Here is a 22896-nt window from a genome sequence, read left to right on the forward strand (position 1 = left end):
AGATAGGCCAAGGCCCTCAGGGATTGTAGCACCTCGGGCTGCTGGAAAAGTTTCTGCAATCAATATGAAAAAAGACATGTGAAATTCTGGGAATGGCTTTATTGTTTTTCAAAGTATTCACCCTTAAGATCGATACACTTTTGCATACGCTCAAACCAATTTTAAAAGCTTTTTTTCCACTCTGAAGCTGATACCTCAGAAACCGCTGTTCGGAATGCGTCAACAGCTGCTTCAGGCGACACAAATCGCTCAACACGCATCTTATTTTTCATGTGTGGGAACAAAAGGAAGTCATTAGGTGATAACTCAGGTGAGTACGGACAATGAGTCATTAATTCGACATTTTTACTGACAAACATCAACAGTTTGGTGTGCTGAGTGGGAACTGGCGTTGTCGTGGCGTTCATTGATTACCTCTGGCAAACAAATTGTTGTATACCACTCAGCATTTACAGTCCTTCGATCTTCTAAAGCTGTTGTTGCCACATGTCCGGTATAACCGAAGAAACATGCAATCATTTGCTTGGCAGCACTCCTCGAACGAACAACCTTTGTTGGTTTCGGCTTACTTTGAAACACCCAAACAGTGGATTGCTATTTAGTTTCGGGTTCGTATGAATAGATCCAAATTTCGTCCCCTGTAACGATGGAGTACACCAAATTTGACTTGCCTCGGTTGAATTTTTTGAGCATTTCTTTACACCAATTTACACGAGCCTGTTTTTGAGCTTCGGTCAAGTTGTGTGGGATCCAACGGCTTCAAAGTTTCCGTACGTTCAGATGACCATGCAAAATCGTATGTATTGATTTCATGTCAATGTTCAAGGATGCCTGAATCTCACGGTATGTCACATGCCGATCTCTCTCAATCATTTCACGCACAGCATCAACATTACTGGCAACGACCGACGTTGGTGGACGACCTTCACGAAATTCATCACTGAGAAATGTGCGACCTCGCTGGAATTCGGAAAACCAATTGTACATAGTCCTATTGGATGGTGCTTCATCCCCAAAAGACAAATGAAGTCGCTCTATGCATTGTTTCGGTGTTCAACTACATTTGAAATCATAAAAAATCATTGCCCGAAAGTGTTCACGAGAAATTTCCATTTCTCACACCAAACTACTTCTTCAAACTGCTGTGAAAAATAAACGAATAGGCTTAAACAAACAATCAAAGATAATTTAAACATAAAAAGGTCTATTCTTCCGACTTTTATAATAGCGGAACACTAGCGCCACTGTTGGTGGTAGTTTGCATAAACTTTCCCAGCAACCCTCGTATCAGATATTTATAAAGTAGCAATCTAATTCCTTTACTAACTGGTTAAAGATGGCATTAAATTAGGAAATAGTTGAAATAGTTTTATGTGTAAGTTTTGTTTAGTTTTTGTTTTCAATTATAATCGGTATAATTATTTGATAGCTTTGTCGTCATGCATTCTTCTTTTGATTTTCATTGCTAGTATATTGTTATTATTAGTGTAGATCTGTTAATGATCTCTTGACAAAAAAAGATAGATAGATAGAGATAGAAAGCATGCATGCAACACTCACAGCCAAACTACTATGTGTGTTTTTGCCCCCCCCAAACAAAGTATATATAAAATATTTATTGGTTGTGGACAAAATCCATGCACCAGTTAACAATTTATCAATTGGTATTATATACATGTATGCACATAATATTTACTCACAATTATTCCTTTCATAATACATAGTTTCCAAATTTCATTACACTTTTACAGAATTATATTAGACTTATTAAGATATTTTGTAAGAATATAGATTACCGAGGATGAAGGTGAAGTCCGTAAACAAGGCAGTGTCAGTGGCGCTTGATGTCCACTCCTGTACAAACAAAGTAATACTGGCAAAAAAAAAAGGTCTCTTTCCAATGCTCTCTTCTCCATAGCATTTGTAAAACAACGATTTTTATCATGATACATGTACTATGGTCACTATTTTTATTTTGAGCCTAACAATGAAAAAACAGGAATTTGGCATTGAAAACTGCTTTATTGTTTTTCGAAGTATTCTCCTTTATGGTCAATACGCTTTTGCATTCGTTCGAACCATTTGTCAAAGCAGTTTTTCCAATCTTCTTGAGACACCTCCATAATATGGTTTTTGAACGCATCAACGGCATCTTCCGCCGACGAAAATCGTTGTCCACGCAATTTATTCTTGACATTCGGGAACAAGAAGTAGTCATTGGGTGCCAAATCAGGACTGTACGGCGGATGACCCATCAATTCGATTTTTTGACTGTTCATAAAGTCGGTTGTTAGACGAGATGTGTGACAGCTGGCATTGTCTTGATGAAGACCTCTGGCAAACAAATTGTTGTGTACCATTCAGAGTTGACCGTTCTACGTTCCTCTAAAGGCACAGTGGCCACATGACCAGTTTTCCCGAAAAAACAGGCGACCATTTGTTTCGATGTGCTTCGAGCGCGAACAACTTTTGTTGGATTGGGTTCATCTTGAAACACCCATACAGTCGACTGCCGTTTACGTTCCGGCTCATATGCATATATCCATGATTCGTCACCTGTTACAATCTTATATACGTCTTTTGAAGCACCACGATTGTATTTATTGAGCATTTGTTTGCACCAATTGACGCGAGCATCTTTTTGAGTTTTTGTCAAATTGTGTGGGATCCAACGAGATCATCCCTTTCTCACAGCTAAATGATCATGTAATATTTTATATATGCCGGTGGAACTAATGCCTATGGTTGCCTAAATCTCACAGTATGTCACATGACGATCTTGCAGTATTAGGTTTTGCACAGCATCAATGTTTTCTTGAACAACAACTGATTTTGGACGACCTTCGCGAATATCGTCGGTGAGCGAATGGCGGCCACGATTAAATTCGTTATACCAGCGTTTCACAGTAGAAAAGGATGGGGCTTCATCGCCAAATGTGGAAGTAAGTTGATCGATGCACTCTTGTCTTGATAATCCACTTCGAAAATCGTAAAAAATCATCGCACGAAAATGTTCACGAGTTAATTCCATTTTATTGTTGTCGCGCAATCTCCAAGGTAACATAAACAACACAAATGAAGCTATTGACAAAACATTTGAAGTACGTTATGGTCAATAATGCCAGACGATTCCATGCAAACGTCAAATCGCGCCTAACTTCAATCAGTGTTGCCAAGGCTCAAAATATAAATAGTGACCCTCGTATAAATTATAAACTATCTAACTTGTCTTGGTACCGAACTTCACCAGTTTAAACAATGCACCTAGCAGCACATATACCCCTATTGGAAAATTACATCTATTATTATTCGTGGGTCTCTATTTAGCTTACACTTTGCAAACTCTGTATTAATAACAAAGCGTTAAGTATAATAGGGTGGGAAATAACCTTTTGCTAGGGGTCTGCAGGAAAAAGTAACAACAATTAAGAAATTATGGTAATACCAAATGTTTACTACGACAATTGTAGTTACAAAAACAAAATTAAAAGTTAGTTCATGACAAAGCACCTTGCTTCAAGGCAAATGCTACCCAAGCAAGACCTTCTTCGGCGAAGTGGCATTGACTTCTTCAGAAGTTCTGAATGGCCGGGTGCATCACCGGACCTGAATGCAGCGGAGCACTTTGGGGCTATTCTGAAGGACGTAGTTGAGTCCTTGATGATAGTGGAATGCGGACCGGACCCCTATTCCCGGCCAACACTCCTTGCACATCTGGAACAAGTCCTCCGTGACATGGAATGGAATACGGACTGTTTGCGAATCTTCTGAGCTCCTACCCTGATCGTCTTCGTGAGAGAAGCAAACGGCGGACATACTAACTTTTAATTCTGTTTTTGTAACCACAATTGCCGTAGTAAACATTTGATATTACCATAATTTCTTAATTGTTGTTACTTTTTACTGTGGACCCCTAGCAAAAGGTTATTTCCCACCCTGTACATGATCGAGACATGGATATGCTCTTCTGCCTGGAGTTCAATCAAAACTTACGTAATCCGATTCTTGTTGTGGCGTCCTTTTTCATGCAACAGTTAAGGAAACGATTGCATGTTTTCCGCTAATTACATCATTACTTGTGGCATTTGTCGGTTTTTTCGAAGCTGATTGCACTGTGCGGGAAAATGTGTGTCACCTTGACTTTAACATACTACTGTTTCTGGTTGTGAACCATTTCTCTTGCACAGGATTCTCGTTACGGTAACTTTATCGTACTTGGAATTGATAGAAGCGAATCGTCAATGCTAAAGAAATTGATGAATGAGATTCGTCGATGCTAAAGAAGTTGAAGAATGAGATTCGTCGATGCTATAGAAGTTGAAGAATGAGATTCGTCGATGCTAAAGAAGTTGAAGAATGAGATTCGTCGATGCTATAGAAGTTGAAGAATGAGATTCGTCGATGCTAAAGAAGTTGAAGAATGAGATTCGTCGATGCTATAGAAGTTGAAGAATGAGATTCGTCGATGCTAAAGAAGTTGAAGAATGAGATTCATCGATGCTAAAGAAGTTGAAGAATGAGATTCGGCGATGCTAAAGAAGTTGAAGAATGAGATTCGGCGATGCTAAAGAAGTTGAAGAACGAGATTCGTCGATGCTAAAGAAGTTGAAGAATGAGATTCGTCGATGCTAAAGAAGTTAAAGAATGAGATTCGTTGCCGGCCCTCGTGACGGACTGGTTAGCACATCTCGGTACAACGCCAGGGGTCCCGAGTTCGAATCCCAGCCTGGGCATGGATGTTTGTGAATGTCCATTCACCAATTTCATCATGTCATCACTCATCCTCATCTTCGCAGATTAGTAAAAAGTGGCACAAAAAAGCGAAGTAAAATAAAGCAAATCAATGAGAATCCCCGATAATAAGCAAATTGAAGCAAAGGATCGTCAATGCTAATGCTTCCTTAATTTCTCTTCTCTCTTGGTCTGACAGTCTCCATCAGTTCTTTAATTTATTTTCTATTTGTCCGTCTCTACAACTTTTTTTTAATATCTTATCTCGTTTTCTGCATCTGAACATTTCTATTTTGTGATGACCCACAGACATGATGCCACTCTGGCTTCAACAGCTCCCAATTCCGGACAAAACTTTTTGATTTCATCCTTCCCCTTAGGCAAATTTTCTGAAGGTGTCTGTCTGCAACTTTAATTCTTATATAGAACTGAAGTTTCAATCCATTTTGTCCGGCAAACGTCACTAACAAAGTAGCAACACGCTAGCGACAGCGAAAAACATTCCATCGCAGCAAAAGAATTCCTGCACAACAAATTGTGCAATCTGGCATTACATCTAATCAGACTCTATTATTGAGGAGCACGCAACCGCGATTTCTGTCACGACAGCACAGAGCGTGGCTTAGTGGTTGACGCAACAGCGGTGGTAATAGACTGCATCTTCCTGCCTGAGAGAACGAAAGGTGACATTCAAAGGGTTAGAGGCAAAGTCTTACTGGGCGTAGGTGAACAAAAAGAGAATCCCGTAATCTTCTAAAAATACGACCCGGATTTTACCGAACAAGGCATAGGGACGTGAAGTTTTAGTTTTAACGATAACACCGAGAAGTTGAGGAAATCAAAATAAATTGTTTAAAATGTATTTGGGTAGGTACAGAAGGAAGGTTTTTCGGTGTTTCAGAATCTTGAAATAACACGAATTATGCCACGTTTAAGAATAACACTTTAACGCGACAAACGCCGCTAAATATGCACTATAAACTAGATATAACACCTCTTCTGTTCAAAAAGAACTACCTGAAACGATATTAGATCTGTCATTTGTAGGGTAGCTGGTGATAGTTCGATTCAAAAGAGATTTATTGCAGTCTGTCACAGACATGACTGACAGTGTTTAACATCGTCCTGAATTCGCTTGGGGAAATCTTCTAGGAAGGGAAGTTTCGTGTGAATGGGAAAATTTTCAGGTAAAAGCACCTGTTTTGTTTCGGGGGGAGGGGGAGGGTTTGTATGTGTGTGTGTACACAAAAAGGTATTTTGAGGTCGTAGAGGTATTTCTTCGCAATGTTAGGGAAATATGATGTGTCTGATTGTGTTCAAAGATTTGGGTGTTATCATTCAATAAACATTTTATTTAGTGGCTGATGAGATGAAATAGTTTTCCAAATGGAAGAAATTTGGTCATTTCTCAGAAATGTGAGCCATATTTTTTTGCATTAAAACTAAAATATGTCTCAATTTTCCATAACTAAAACAACGTGAAAATCTAGAACTAGGAGGAACAGCAAAAATAATACCGAATTTTGCCACAAACCGCGAAAAATAACACTGAAATCTAGTGAAAAATAAAACGAAAACTTCAAGTCACTAGGCATAGGTATTTTTATTTTTTTTCCGAAATTGGTGTTACTTTATTTACCTTTCGGTGTAGCCTAATGTTTCACAAAATTCGCATTTTTATTTTAGCACACGTTTCTGCCAAATATACATAAAATTATGCCTTCATTGTGCTTTTAACAAACTTTTAAATTGTAGGTCACATTGCCAGAGGCTGTTCGTGACAATGCCATACCATGGCAAAAATTTAGTAAGTTATTTTCTATTATTTCTCGCGCAATAAATATCGATGTTACGCCTCCCGTGTGGCGGTAGGTATACACTCGATCTCCGCCAAAACCGCGCCACTTTGCTCGGTAATGCAAAACGTTCTGAAAAAAGTGAAAATTCGTGTAAAACATCCATTTACATGTGGTTTCGTGTAGCTGACGGAATTATTCCATGCATAACACTGATAAAATTTTGGAAAATGTGCACATTATACATGCATAAAAATGGTACATTTTATTATTTAAGTTTAGAACATGAGAATGTTGGATTTTCGCGACGTTTTGTTTTTTAAGCACAAAATGTTCTGAAATTCGCGAAATGGGACAAAATTAACATTTTATGTCCAATTCGCGCTATTTTGCGATTTCGAATGGATGGAAAACATGTCAAATCTACAAGAATTGAATATTTTTTTATGTTCGAAAATTTTCACGTAAGAAAAGAGTTTATTTGTGAAATAACGTCTAAAAACAACAAAAAAGGAATCGAAATGGTCAAACACGTCGTAATCTGGCTCTAGTTTTTCATGCTTTTTTTTCCTCCATATTATTGCACACCAGGAGCGTATATTCTAGGCTAGCTAAGCTATCTGCGAAGCCTGAAGTCAAGAGAATAATACAGGAGAAAAATCGATCAGAAATTGTTAATAATATTATTCATATCAGTGAGATGATGATGCTGATTCTGGAGTTGGCAACCTGATTTCTTATGAGTTGGTAACCTGATTTCCTATGAGTTGGTAACCTGATTTCCTATGAGTTGGTAACCTGATTTCTTATGAGTTGGCAACCTGATTTCTTATGAGTTGGCAACCTGATTTCTTATGAGTTGGCAACCTGATTTCTTATATGAGTTGGCAACCTGATTACTTATATGAGTTGGCAACCTGATTTCTTATATGAGTTGGCAACCTGATTTCTTATATGAGTTGGCAACCTGATTACTTATATGAGTTGGCAACCTGATTTCTTATATGAGTTCGCAACCTGATGTCTTAGGAGTTGGTAAATTTATTTCTATTCATAGCCTAGGACCATGTGACATTGTGAGATAGCACAGATCTTGGACTCAGTATAGTGCCCAATTTGCCAGTTAAATGAAACACTAGTACATATTTTTTGTGTATAGTAGAAATAAAAATTAATATTTAAAAAAAAAAAAAAAGAGTGGACCTACCTTCGGCTCCCAGGCTCAAATTATCCTCAATGTCCTCCACTGGATTCTCCTCAGACTCTTCTTCGTTTCTGAAAAGAAGGAATGAAAACATGACTACACGCACGTGCAGGTCTGACGGACAAAACATTGGAATACAATTAATATATGGACAATAAACATTTCTATATCCTTCCCCGCACCCAATGAGTGTGCGTGTAAAGAATGTTCATACGTTGCTCGCTTTACCAAGTGGTAACAGCTGTATAGCCATAAGCACCACCATTATCATCTGCAGTCTCTAGATTATTTTATTCACTTACCAAGTGGTAACAGCTGTATAGCCATAAGCACCACCATTATCATCTGCAGTCTCTAGATTATTTTATTCACACTTCCATCTTCAGAATACCGTATACCCTTCTTCCCATCAAAATCATCCCATAGTTTTCGTCTTCCTTCTCTCTCCCCCCGAAAGCGTACTGGCTAACACGGTCTCATTGCAATCAAGGGGTTCCGGGTTCGATTCCAGGTGGGAGTAAAATACACAGTGGTGCAGTCCCCACTGTAAATTGTAGGTCAAGTGACGATGTTTATTGTGTTTGTGTTTATCTTGTGTAGTAGTTATGCTGTCTAATGTGTTTCTGTTTGTCTTGTGTAGTATCGGTGGTATGTAACGATGTATCTTGTGTTGTAGTTGTGGTGTCTAGTATGTTTGTGTAGTAGTTTGCTGTCTAGTATGTTTACTTTGTCTTGCGTAGTAGTTGTGCTGTCTAATTGTGTTTGTCTTGGGTAGTAGTTGTGGTGTGTAGTTTGTTTATGTTTATATTGTGTAGTAGTTGTGGTGTGTTTGTGGTTATATTGTGTTATAGTTGTGATGTGTTTGTGGGTGTCTTGTGTAGTAGTTGTGCTGTCTAATGTGTTTGTGTAGTAATTGTGCTGTCTAATGTGTTTATGTTTGTCTTGTGTAGTAGCTCCTCCATTCATATTGGGGGTTAGGCGTAGAGCTGACAACTCTGCACTGTAAAAAGAAATGTCAAGAAACAGCAATATAAGGCCATGGATGTTCCCAAGGTAAAATAGTCCCCCGTTCGGATCTCCGGGTGGGGACTACTTTGGGAGGTCCCTGGACTAAGGATAAGATCTTCATTAGGAATAAGGATATTAAATTAGGCACCTGGAATGTTCTGAGCCTTTACCGGCCTGGTGCATTTCAGTGTACAGTTAATGAGATAGTTAAGTATAAATTAGATGTAGTAGCTGTCCAGGAAGTTAGGTGGCCAGGAGAAGGGAATTGTAAATCTAAAAATTATACTTTTTTCTAGTGGTACTCAAAATCATAATTTTGGAACAGGCTTTTTCATAAATAATAGAATTATCTCGGCTCTTAAAACAGTAGAATTTATTAATGATAGGATATCATATGCAGTTTTACAGGGTAGGTGGTGTAAAATTATTTTAATAAACATACATGCACCAACGGAAGATAAAGATGATAATACTAAAGATGATTTTTATACAGAGTTAGAACAGGTCTTTGATAAATTTTCTCAGTATGATATGAAAATTCTGTTAGGTGACTGTAATGCACAGATTGGCAAAGAAGAGACATTTAAACCCACGATTGGTAAAGAAAGTCTTCATGAATTAAGTAATGATAATGGTATAAGATTGATTACTTTTGCAACCTCAAAGAATTTAATTGTGAAAAGTACCACTTTTAAACATAAAGATATCCATAAATATACATGGTCTTCTCCAGATGGTAAAACTCATAATCAGATAGATCATATTCTCATTGATAAGAGAAGGCATACTAGTATTATTGACGTTCGTACACATAGAGGTGCTGACTGTGCCAGTGACCATTATTTAGTAATTGCTAAATTAAGAGAAAGACTCTCAGTGATAAATCATAAGCAACAAAATCTAAAAGTTCTAAAATTTAATACAGGAAAGTTTACTGATGAAAGAATTAAGAAAGATTACCAAATTAAACTGTCAAATAGATTTGATGTTTTGCAGGATTTAAATGATGATGAAAATATAAATGAAACAGACGTAAATAAGAATTGGGAGCACATACGTAATGCAATAGAATCAGCAGCTAAAGAAAGTATAGGATACCATAAACCGAGAAAAAGTAAGCCATGGTTTGATAATGAATGTCATAATCTAATAGAAATAAGAAATCAGGCTAGACTTAGGTGGTTAAATAACTCTGATGATACAAATCTAAACAATTATAATAGAATAAAGCGAGAAGTTAAACGCACGTTTAGAAGTAAAAAAAGAGATTACTTGAAAAACAAAATTAACGAAATTGAAACAAACAGCAAAAATAAAAATATCAGAGATTTATATAAAGGTGTAAATGAGTTTAGAAAGGGGTGGCAACCTAAAGTAAACTTGATAAAAGATAAAGACGGTGAATTTCTAGCTGACCCAAGCGATATTCTAAATAGATGGAAGAACTACTTTAATGACCTTTTAAATGTCCATGTAGGAGATAAATCAGAAGTAAATGAAGTACACACAGCAGAACCTTTAGTTCCAGAACCTAACTTGACTGAAGTTAAAGATGCTATTAAAAGGCTAAAGAATAACAAAGCACCTGGCATTGATTTAATACCAGCTGAGTTAATTAAATATGGTGGAAATTCATTAATATGTCAAATTCATAAATTAATTTGTTTAATATGGAATAAAGAAGAAATCCCTCAACAGTGGAAAGAATCCATAATTGTTCCTGTGTTTAAAAAAGGTGATAAGATGAACTGCAATAATTACCGTGGAATTTCTCTACTCTCACCAACATATAAAATATTATCTAACATTCTTTTAACAAGACTAACCCCATATGCTAATGAAATTATAGGTGATTAACAATGTGGATTTAAACGTAACAGATCAACTACAGATCAAATTTTTCACATCAGACAGACACTTGAAAAAAAGTGGGAATATAATCAAAATGTCCATCAACTATTCATTGATTTCAAAAAAGCATATGATTCGGTCAAAAGAGAGAAATTATATAATATATTAGTAGAGTTTGGAATACCTAAGAAGCTTGTTAGTATGATAAAAGTATGCACCAGTGAAACAGAAAGTAAAATTCGTGTGGGTATTAATATGTCTGACAAATTTGCAATTCATGATGGATTAAAACAAGGAGATGCATTATCTCCATTGCTCTTTAATTTTGCCTTAGAATATGCTGTTAGGAAGGTAAAAGAATCTAAAGAAGGACTAAAATTAAATGGTGTGACTCAGTTGTTAGCATATGCAGATGATGTAGACTTACTGGGGGATGATGTGAATACAATTAAGAATAATGCTAAAATATTTTTCAAAACTGCTAAAGAGATAGGTTTGGAAGTTAACAAAGAGAAAACTAAATATATGATTACAGGCCGAAACCAAGTGTTAGGTAATAATCAAAATCTAATTATTGATAACAACTCGTTTGAACCAGTTTCCAAATTCAAATACTTAGGAGTAATATTAACAAATGGAAATTATATTAAAGAGGAAATAAAAAGTAGGCTTAATTCAGGAAATGCATGTTACTTCTCTCTTCATAAACTTTTGTCTTCTCGTTTAATATCTAAGAAAATAAAAGTTAAAACATACAAAACAGTAATTTTGCCTGTAGTATTATATGGATGTGAAACTTGGTCCCTTACATTGAAAGAGGAACATAAATTGAGAGTATTTGAAAATAAGATCCTTAGGAAAATATTTGGACCTAAAAGGGATGAGGAGACAGGTGAGTGGAGAAGGTTACATAATTTAGAACTACATAATTTGTATTCATGTCCAGATATTATTAGAATGATTAAATCAAGAAGACTTAGGTGGGCAGGCCATGTGGCACGAATGGGAGAGGAAAGAGGAGTTTACAGGATTCTTGTTGGGAAACCTGATGGTAAGAGACCTGTAGGAAGGCCAAGACGAAGATGGAGGGACAACGTTGAGATGGACCTAAGGGAAATCGGTAGGGATGGAAAAGAGTATATAGAACTTGCTCAAGATAGGGAAAGATGGAAGGCCTGTGTTGCTGCAGCCATGAACCTTCGGGTTTAAGAAGGCTAGAGAGTTAGTTAGTTAGTTAGTTAGGACATGAAGATATTTCCCTCTCTTGTTCTCTTTCAGAATATGCCCGTCTCCTCCTATCTTTCTCTCTTCTATAATTCCTCATTTCTCACCCTTATCAATCAACTCAATCCTTTCCATTCTCCTCCAAATCCACATCTGAAACCCTTTTAGTCCACCCTTATCCCTCTTGTGCATTGTTCACGTTTCCTGTCCAAGAAACAATACACTCAATACAAACGCTTCATATGTCTCTTAATCCCACGTTCACATTAATGAACATAAATGCGCCAACTTCATAATATACGCTAATTTGCCATCGATGCTCTGTTAATAATCTCCTCTCCTACTCAGATCTAAAGAGACGCAAAGAATCTAAGAAATAAGCAAACGTAAGAAGTCTAAAATTGAACGTTTCAGTGATTCAAAAGGGTTCAGAAGGAATATCCTGACATTACGGACCACTACATTTTCTAGGTGAGGCATTAGGAGGGGCGGTTCCGAATGGGTTTGGACAATGAAGATTCACGACCCAGGATTAGGAATACGGATATCGGAAGCTCGGATACTGATTTCTAATTTCTGGATGCGAGTTGTCGGATATCGGAACCAAGGTTTCGGATACTGATCCCTGAATTATGATTCTGATATCGGATTCCGTATTCGGGTCTTCGGATATAGAAACCAAATTTTCGGATATTGAATACTGAATTCTGGATTTGGATTTTAGAATATCGAATCCTGAATTCTAGTTTTTCGGATATTGAATCCCGAATTCTGGATTTGGTTTTTCGAATATTGAATCCTGAATTCTGGATTTGGATCCTCGGACATTGAATCCTGAATTCTGGATTTCAATCTTCGGATATTGAATACTGAATTCTGGATTTCAATCTTCGGATATTGAATACTGAATTCTGGATTTGGATTTTAGGATATTGAATCCTGAATTCTAGTTTTTCGGATATTGAATCCCGAATTCTGGATTTGATTTTTCGAATATTGAATCCTGAATTCTGGATTTGGATCCTCGGACATTGAATCCTGAATTCTGGATTTGAATCTTCGGATATTGAATACTGAACTTTGGATTCGGATATCGGATCCAGGGTTCCAGTTATCGGATTCAGGACTTCGGATTCGAATATCGGGTTCCGAAGTAGAGCCAAAGTTTGTTTGAAGTCCACTTTGTGCACAGATAAGCTAATCGGGACTCGGGCCTATCTACGTTGAATCCGAACCACTATGTGCCTCCACGTATGTCGAATTACAGCAGAATAGCTCGGCAAATTGCAACATCCTAGTGGGCGTTCCAGCCTTGTCGTAATCGAATATCATCTTCTCTTCGGGACATGTGCAAGGGACGGAACTGTGCTGTGGGTGGAATTTCTTGCCGGCTGGTCCAGAGCCCGTATCCCATAATGAGGTCACATTAATACTGCAATTAATTCCTGCGCAGGAAACGATCGCAGAACGCATTCGGACTGTGCGCATACGTTCAGGTGTAAGTTTAGTGCATGTGATGCTACCGGTTAACGGAAATTGCAGTATTCGGCAATAAACCGTAAGAAGATTCCGTGGATGAATCCGTAGCATGGTCATCATAGCGTTAGCGTCTACGTTTTTTTATTTATTGATTTGGTTAATTTTAATTTGCTTTTCTGCCACGTTTGGCTAATCGCGAATATGATGATGAGTAGGGCTAGGATATTCATGACTTAGCATATTTTTTTGGGCAAGAGTGATGTGTTCCCTAAACATATAGAAATTCATATTATGAAGAAACTAACTAAGGGCATACTTTGGCATATTTGGCCATTTCTGCGTGATGGAGCATACACAGAAAAAACTGGTTTGTTTGGAATTACCAAAAAAGTTTGGTTGAGCTGTTTGGTTATGCTTTTTGTTTCCGATAACCAAATGTTGCTTGTAATTACTAAATAATTTTCTTTAAGAATACCAAAAAATTTGGTCAGACAAAATATGGTACTCGTAAACAAAATGATACATATGTAAGTAAAGAGAAACAAAACGTTTGGTTAAATTTACTATATGTGCGTGAGCGTGCTTTCGAATTTGAAATAACGATTGTCCAGTTTCGTCGAGTGTAGTATAAAAATCTTTTGTCGAAAATTGAAACTCATGTATATAGATAATTACTCGAAGCGAGTCTTTATGTTGCTGTGTAACCTAATATTCTGAAAAAAAGCTGAGAATATACTTAGTTTATACTGAGTTTCCTACACCGGCCACTAGATGGTTCTGTCAAAATGTGTACAAGAAACATACGTTTTTGCACAACAAATAATGGTACGTTTGATTGTAATCATAGTGAAAAATTGTGCTTTAACATTCTTCGAAAGATATGTGAACATCAAAGCTACAAGTTAAAGAAGAAAATGTACTGCAGTGAATAAAAGTGAATCTCCCATGAGCAACCTTTTGATTCTGGACTATATAAGTAGAAGGTAAGTGTGCCGTTGAAAAAAAAACGCTCCAAGATCGGTTAGTTCACGTGAACTTTCTATTGTCAATGTGTATTTTGAGATCAGTTATTTTCTACAAACTATCCGCCCTAGCTAAATTACAACATACGTAATTATGAATGAATTATTTAACAAATCGTTTGGTAATTTTGACTAAAATTATTTGGTTTTCCTAAACAAATGGGCTACATTTTGTTAGATTTACCAAAATAATATTTGGTTTTGGTAACCAAAAAATTGTTTACGACAAACAAATAGAACTTGACCAAATCTTTTGGTAATGGTGAACAATTGTTTGGTTGATGCCTATTTAAACAAACGATTTGTTCACCACTAACATTTTTTTTGGTTAATCCAAACAAACATTTTTCTCTGTGTACCTTGATGGGTTTTCGGTCATATTCAGCATATTTTTGCATGTTTAAGAAATATACAGTCATTTTCGAAATGGATTCGTTCTTACTCCCATGTTTACTAGGTTGTTTTTTTTTTGACTGCAGCAAAATCTTTTCATTTTTATTTGAGAATTTACAGAAAGTATTCATTGTGCGTTGCAACTCATCAGGGCCCATAAAGTGAACTAAAAATAGTACGTGGAAATATCTCAGCATTTGGATATTGATGTTTGAAACAGTCCACTTATAAGGGCATATTTTTCAAATTATAGTGCATATTTTGTAAAATTGTAGGTCATAAGAGCATATTTTATTTTGCATATTTTGGTGATTTTTAGGTCATAAATATATCCTAGTCCTAATGATGAGTGATGATATGATGAAATTAATGCAAGGACACTGACAAATAACAATCATGCCCAGGTCAATTCGAACCCAGGACCTCTGGCGTCCTAATCACTCCGCAACGGGAGTCAGCTAAAATCGAGACGAGACTTAGTATCAGAGACTTTGGTAAGCTCGATATCTACCTGATTATGTATGTGTATCATAATTCCAAAATTTATCCTTTTATAACATATAGCTCAATAATAAAAAGACATATATTGTCATTGCCTAATCATTTAAATTGAAAGTAAATTTGATTGAAGCTGTGTTTGTATTATATATTTTTTATCGATACTATGTATTTAAAGTCATACCTTATTTACTCTCATATGGATTTGATATTTGTACAAATTGTGTAATTCATCTTAGTGTTCATCGACTATTGTGCGACGTATAATATGTTTGTATCTGAAAGTATTTAGCAGAACTCTGTTGTAATTGTACTATATTGTGTTTGTATTTTGTTCTGTTACTTTGTGTAACATACCTACTACCATTTTTATATTTATTTATATTTTGCTTTGTATTTTGTAATATTGTAATTCTGTAGTTTTGTATTTTTGTAATTTTTAAAATGTATATTTAATCTTTATTATAAAGGTTTTTAATATGATCCTTTGTAATTGGAACTATTGGTTCTGTTAAGGATCTTTTGCTAAATAAATAAATAAACTGTGAGCCTGTGCGGCGTGGTTGCGTACACTCAGGTTAAAATTCCGTTTATCGAGACTTCATAATATGGAAATAAGGTGCCAAGGAGAAAAAAATTATGAACAAAAGTTACTTTCCTTATGACTTTTGTATACTGTTTAAGTGTGTTTGCTTCACGGTTGGTTAGATTTGATTTATGTTATTAAGCGTCTCTTCTGTGACATTTTTGGCTAACCGCGACGATGAGGATGAGGCGTGATACCATGAAATTAATGCAAGGACACTCACAAAGAATACGCATGCCCAGCGTATCGTAGAGAAATGTGCTAACCACTCCGCCATGCAGGTTGACGCGACATGGTTGGGTATAAATTTTCGAGGGTTCGTATCGTCGAAACAAAAATTGTTCACCTTGTCAACACCCTGTATGTTTACTCACATTCTCAGTGTTGAACCAATTCATTCCTAGGGCAATTCCCACAAGTTTCATCGCACGCCTTGTATGCATGCACGTGCATGTACCCTGTCAAGATATGGCATTGCTGAAACCGTGACGTGCAGGAAATCTTTGTTTGGTAACCGGGTGATTGCGGCTCTGCTATTTGCGTTGTCAGTGCTAACTCGAGCGACAATTTCGTAATGGAAACGTCACGAATATCGCATCGGACGCCATTGCATGCGACGCATGCTGAAGATGGTGGAAATCGAAAGTCTTGCTGGTCATGCAAGGCACGGCGCCCGTGTGTGCCGTAATCAGCAACGATACTAATTGGTTTCTCCGCTCCGATTTAGAAAGGGAAACGTTTAGAAATTTGCACAAGATTGTCGCAGTTATCCAAAAGTTAGACAAGAGCGAAGCTAAATAACAGCATGAACCGTTTCTCAATTTATGAATTTGTTACTCCGAGTTCCGAATCTTCGATTTGTTGCCCGATTTTCGAAATCTGATTCGTTATTCGATTTTTCCGGACTGGTTACTCGAGTTCGATTTTTGGATTCGTTATTTGTTTCTCGAACCCCGAATTCGAGATTAGAGATTGATTTAAATGAAGATTTAAATCATTGTAAAAATAAGGACATAATTTATAGAATAATGTAAAAAAGCAATTTGTAATTATCAAAATCAATTTTCGTGAGTACATTACAGTATTGTCATACATTCAATGGTGTATATTAGGCTCTTTCCTTAGAAACTCTAACATCTTCAAAGGTAAATATATGTACTGATGGGGTGAAGCTCATGCGAAAGGAACATGTAATATGTAAATTAGTTAATTAACTCTCTATGACTGGATTCGTAAATCAATTCTCGATTACTGAATGTTATTCGTTTTTCTGGATTCGTTCCAAGATTTCTCATTTTGAGATTCATTAACTTATTCCCGATTTCCGGATTAATCGATTCTCTATTTATCGATTATTTTACCTATTATCATTTCCTTACACGATTCTTAATTTCGGGATTCAATTTACAAATTCTCGATTTAAAGCTTCGTAAACTAATTTTCCATTTCTGGATTCCTTACTCACTTCTGAATTTCTGGATTCGTAAATCAGCTCTCGATTTCTGGATTTGTTGAGAGATTCAAGGTTTCTAGATTCGTTATTCTGCTTTTGTGGATTCGTTATTTTGGTTTTTTGGTTTCGTTAGTTGATTCCAGATTTCCAAAATTGTTACTCGATTCTTGATTCGTTAACCTATTTCTGGATTCATTACACGATTCGTTAACCTATTTCCGATGTTTGGCTTCCTTACCCGATTCTCGATTTCTGGATTCGTTAATCGATTTTTGATTTTTGAATTCGTTAGTCGATTGTCGATATCTGGATTCGTTAATCGATTTTCGATTTCTATATTCGTTAATCATTCCTCGATATCTGAATTCGTATTGTCGATATCTCGACTCGTTAATCGATTTTCGATTTCTAGATTTGTTAATCATTTCTCGATTTCTGAATTCGTTAATCGATTCTCAATTTCTAGATTTGTTACCCGAATCTCGATTTCTGGATTCGTTAACCCTTTCTCGATTTTTACCCGAATCTCGATTTCTGGATCCACTACCCGATTTTAGTTCTCTGGATTCGTTGTCTGAATTACGATTTCTGGATTCGCATCATGATGAACATGACAGGAAAGACACTAGCAGGGTTTTGTTATCACTTCCACGGTGCGCTGCGGAAAAGACAGGCAGTTGAAAAGGGAAACACCCCGGTACCTTGACTGTGAATTTCCTTGACCAGCACACGATGAAGGTGAAATATCAAGGGCAGCTTGTAGAAGGTGGAAGGTGAAAAGGTCATGGCTCGCAGGCAGACAGACATCTTTCGCAAATCCATTATTACATTTCCCTGTTGCAAGGGCTGGTGATCCGAGAGTGAAAGGAGGAGAGGGGGGGAGGATAATAGTATCCGCGGAAAAACCGAGCAAAATCTCCAGGAACACAAACAATCATCGCCATGATGTAGCATTTATGTGAAACGAATGAAACAAAAAAAATCCTTTAGTTCCGCACGTCCACCATATCAAGCAAAGAAAGCAACATTTCTTGGCTCCCGCTAGAAGTAAAATGCCCAGAGGTTGAGCGAGAGAATGAGACAGAATTGCTTTACCCACAAAACTGTTCCTGGTTTCACAAGTATGTTCAATATCTGTACAGGGCTTTATTTGTAGTTAGCATCTGGTGACACTGTATTTTAAATAAAACATATAACGATGATAGATTAAGACAATAAAAAAATCGTACTCTTGAGTAAATCAAAAGTCGAACCTGGTTAGTAAGGATGTTACCGAGACGAGTTTCCAAATCGAGACGAGAACCATACTCTCGGTCGAGATTTGGGTTTGGTATCTGAAAACCCAATTTATATAAGAATTCGACATCTACCTGATTATTTACAGATAAACTATTTTAGTTATTCCCAAGACAAAAACTAAACCATGAGTGTCTACTGTGGGCCTGCGTGCTGTGTGGCTCCTCCGTGCCGATTATCCCAGACAAGGTGCATAAAGCGAACTCTCAACCGCTCGTTTGCTCTTTTGTGGCATTAAAAGTCGCTCTACATACAAATTAAAGCGTCTTACGCACCACGCTTGGAGCATTACCTTCCCCAGCTGCTTCTGGAGGAATGGCGCAACCAGGAACAGGGTATTACGTTATCGAAAATCCACGTTCTATCAGCACTAGGAGTTACCCGTGATACGTCAATTTACCCATGATTTTACAGCTATTTTCTTAGTTCTATGTTTTTTAAGATGTATGATCAGAGGTAATTTTAAGCAATTTTACGAGCTAAAACGTGTAATTCCTTCGTTATGGAGATTGATTGATTGATTGATTTAGTTTATTTTACTTCGTGTTTTGTGCCTCTTGGCTAATTTGCGAAGATGGGGATGAGTGATGAGTTATGCCGGAACAAACATACACACCCACACACATACATACATTTTTATATATTGGATAAACTGCTACGAGAAGAAGGCTCTGTAAGCTGTTTCCAGAGGTCTAAAATCTTACATATAAACAAATAAAATTATTATTCTAAATCAATAATCACTACTTATGTAAATGATGAATGTGTGCGTAAGGGAGAAGGGCACGAGAGTTCTCATCGTCGCGATTATCCAAAAGTGGAAGAAATGCCATGTTAATAACAAAAATATAAATACCAAGTATGGGTATTTGTTTATTCCACGGTTGATGCTAGTTTGCACCACGTTCTTTTTAAAGCGAAGCCCATTTCGTATATTTTACGCCACTTTACTACCTCTTCGGTTAATCGAGGCGACGAGGATGAACTGATGAAATGAATGACTCGACAAACACAACGATACATCCATGCCTGAACCAGTATTATTCCGCCATTGGTGATATAAATTTGAGGTTGAAGAAAAAACCCTACTTCCGCTTTTTCCCGGAATCGCTGTAAAGCTCAGATGTAGTAAAAAAGTGTAAAATTTCGTGTAAATCAGGGATGAACGGATCTACCATGCTCGAACACGGAACTTGCAAAAAAAACGTTTAATCATGCGACGACACAGCAAGAATATCGAGAGAAAAAGAGAAGAACAAAGGATTTATTCCCAGCGTTCTTACCTGAAGATAGGAAAGGAATAAAAAGATCGTCAAGACCGTTTTGTTTTCCCTACTCTAGATTGTATTTGGGCCTCATCTTTATATCTCTAGAAGGTGACGCCTAGTCCAGGGATAGATCGATGCTGCTGTCTGTACCTGGCTGTATGGCTCGCACAGTCACGGGGACGCATGTTCAACACGCACACAATGCAGGGCACGCGGGTCCGTGGGGTGCATGCGCGCACCGCGACGCACTGACGTCACTTAACAGCAAAAAAAAAAAAGCACACTTTCGATTCCGGGACGATTTCGCAAAGCATATGAACACTTCACGCAATCTACGATTTTCATGACTTGGCATATTTTTTGGTAAGGATGATGTGTTCCCTAACTATATAGAAATTCATATTTTGAAGAAACTAATTGAATTAAGGTGCTTCTTAAGGGCATATTTTGACATATTTGGCCATTTCTACGTGATAAAGCATATTTTGATGGATTTTCGGTCATGTTCAGCATATTTTCGCTTTTTCAAGAAATATATTACAGTCATTTTCTTAAGTGGATTCGTTCTTAACCCCATGTTCACTCGAGGTTTTTTTTTCTTTGGACTGCACCAAAATCTTTTTCATTTTTAATTGAAAAATTACAGAAAGTATTCATTGTGCATTTCAACTCATCAGGGCCCATAAAGTTTGAATTTCTTAATTTGAATTTAAAATTTTGGGTGCGTCAGCACTAAGGCTATTTTGCACCCGTCACATTATACGGGGTCCAACTACTTATCGTTACAAATAACAACTCTAACGTTGCAGAACTAAAATCATAAAATATTAAAATCTTCTGACTTTCGTTAAAAGCTGAGGCTGTAAAGGGGCGCTCAGCACACATAAGGACAAAAGAACAGGACAATAGAAACAAAATTATACTGACCATGGGGCCAGCCGCCAGAGCCTCGTTAGTCTTCAGTCCAGGGTGTACTGACGTGGAAGTGAGGTTGACGTTTGGGTGTACTACGTGGAAGGTCACCCCTTACACCCCGGGCCCATAAAGTGAACTAAAAATTGTATATATATATGAAAATATTTCAGCATAAGTTAGATATTGATGTTTGAAACAGTCCAGTTATAAGGGCATATTTTTCAAATTATAGTGCATATTTTGTAAAATTTTAGGCCATAAGAACATATTTTATTTTGCATATTTTGGTGAATTTTAGGTCATAAAATTCCTAGCCCTAGTAACGAGCCATTCTAAACAATGACGTAAGCACAAGACCACCTTCCATTAAAATAACGTTTAACAATATACTATTCTTTATCCACTGCAAGAACAAAGTTTATGTAAATAAAACCGGGGTGTAAGGAGCTACTCAACCTCAATTCCACGTAGTACATTGCTGCTCGCAGGCCAACGACGCTCTGGCGTTTAGACCCACGGCCAAGGTAATCCGTTGTGGGAACTTGTTGGCCTGTGTTTGTCCCTCTGTGCGCTGAGCGCCCCTTTACAGCCTCAGCTTTTAAGGTAATTCTAGTCCTCAGAGACAGTGTAGATTTAGTTCTTGTTAGTTAGACATGTTCTATTATCTCGATAAGGGCCTGTTTTCAATTTTGTTGTAGTCAAGGGCATAGGCGTCGCCAGAAATTTTTGCAGGGGGGTTTCGGCACATGATAAAAGTTGAATAGTTGAAAAATAATAAGTATTATTACCACGGTTATAAATGTTATAAACTAACAACAATAAATTTAATTTGAAATAATAATAATAAGGAGATGCATTATCTCCATTGCTCTTTAATTTTGCCTTAGAATATGCTGTTAGGAAGGTAAAAGAAACTAAAGGAGGACTAAAATTAAATGGTGTGACTCAGTTCTTAGCATATGCAGATGATGTAGACTTACTGGGGGATGATGTGAATACAATTAAGAATAATGCTAAAATATTTTTTAAAACTGCTAAAGAGATAGGTTTGGAAGTTAACAAAGAGAAAACGAAATATATGCTTACAGGTCGAAACCAAGTGTTAGGTAATAATCAAAATCTAATTATTGATAACAACTCGTTTGAACCAGTTTCCAAATTCAAATACTTAGGAGTAATATTAACAAATGGAAATTATATTAAAGAGGAAATAAAAAGTAGGCTTAATTCAGGAAATGCATGTTACTTCTCTCTTCGTAAATTTTTGTCTTCTCGTTTAATATCTAAGAAACTAAAAGTTAAAATATACAAAACAGTAATTTTGCCTGTAGTATTATATGGATGTGAAACTTGGTCCCTTACATTGACAGAGGAACATAAATTGAGTGTATTTGAAAATAAGATCCTTAGGAAAATCTTTGGACCTAAAAGGGATGAGAAGACAGGTGAGTGGAGAAGGTTACATAATTTAGAACTACATAATTTGTATTCATGTCCAGATATTATTAGAATAATTAAATCAAGAAGACTTAGGTGGGCAGGCCATGTGGCACGAATGGGAGAGGAAAGAGGAGTTTACAGGATTCTTGTTGGGAAACCTGATGGTAAGAGACCTGTAGGAAGGCCAAGACGAAGATGGAGGGACAACGTTGAGATGGACCTAAGGGAAATCGGTAGGGATGGAAAAGAGTATATAGAACTTGCTCAAGATAGGGAAAGATGGAAGGCCTGTGTTGCTGCAGCCATGAACCTTCGGGTTTAAGGAGGCTAGGGAGTTAGTTAGTCAGTTAGTAATTATTATTATTATATAAATCGGAAGACTCGATCCACCAAACGAATGAATACCAGCACAACTATTTATTATTATTTTTTTTTCATTTTATGCAGTTAGTATCTGAAATGCATTTTGATATTAACCTTTGCACGTCTCGTTCAAGAAAAAGGCTTTAAATGTTAGGAGGATTTTTTCTTTCATAAAGTCTGTTGCGTGACCTCTCACCTACAACTGTAATTATTAGAATTTTGAAAAGTGTGGAACAATTTGTTTTGGATGAAAAGGTAGAATACAACCTTGTTCCTGTATTTTCGATCCAATGCATTATTTCTGTTATTAACAATAAGAGTAAGAAACTTTCGGCATTGTTGTATCTTTAAATGAACGATGGCAATTTC

The 22896-nt window shown here is 36.8% G+C and overlaps 1 protein-coding gene across 1 annotated transcript in view; it reads right to left on the minus strand.

Moving 5' to 3' along the window:
- The window catches only part of olf186-M (Ki-ras-induced actin-interacting protein-IP3R-interacting domain olf186-M), a 234393-nt gene that overhangs the window by 91871 nt on the left and 119626 nt on the right, over nt 1-22896 (minus strand). Inside the window, exon 4 of the mRNA XM_083143998.1 lies at nt 7735-7802. Coding sequence (XP_083000124.1) covers nt 7735-7802 — 68 coding nt within the window. The remainder of the gene's footprint in view (nt 1-7734; nt 7803-22896) is intronic.

Source organism: Lepisma saccharinum, chromosome 22 (genome assembly GCF_977018435.1).
Source record: "Lepisma saccharinum chromosome 22, izLepSacc3.1, whole genome shotgun sequence".
NCBI lineage: Eukaryota > Metazoa > Arthropoda > Insecta > Zygentoma > Lepismatidae > Lepisma > Lepisma saccharinum.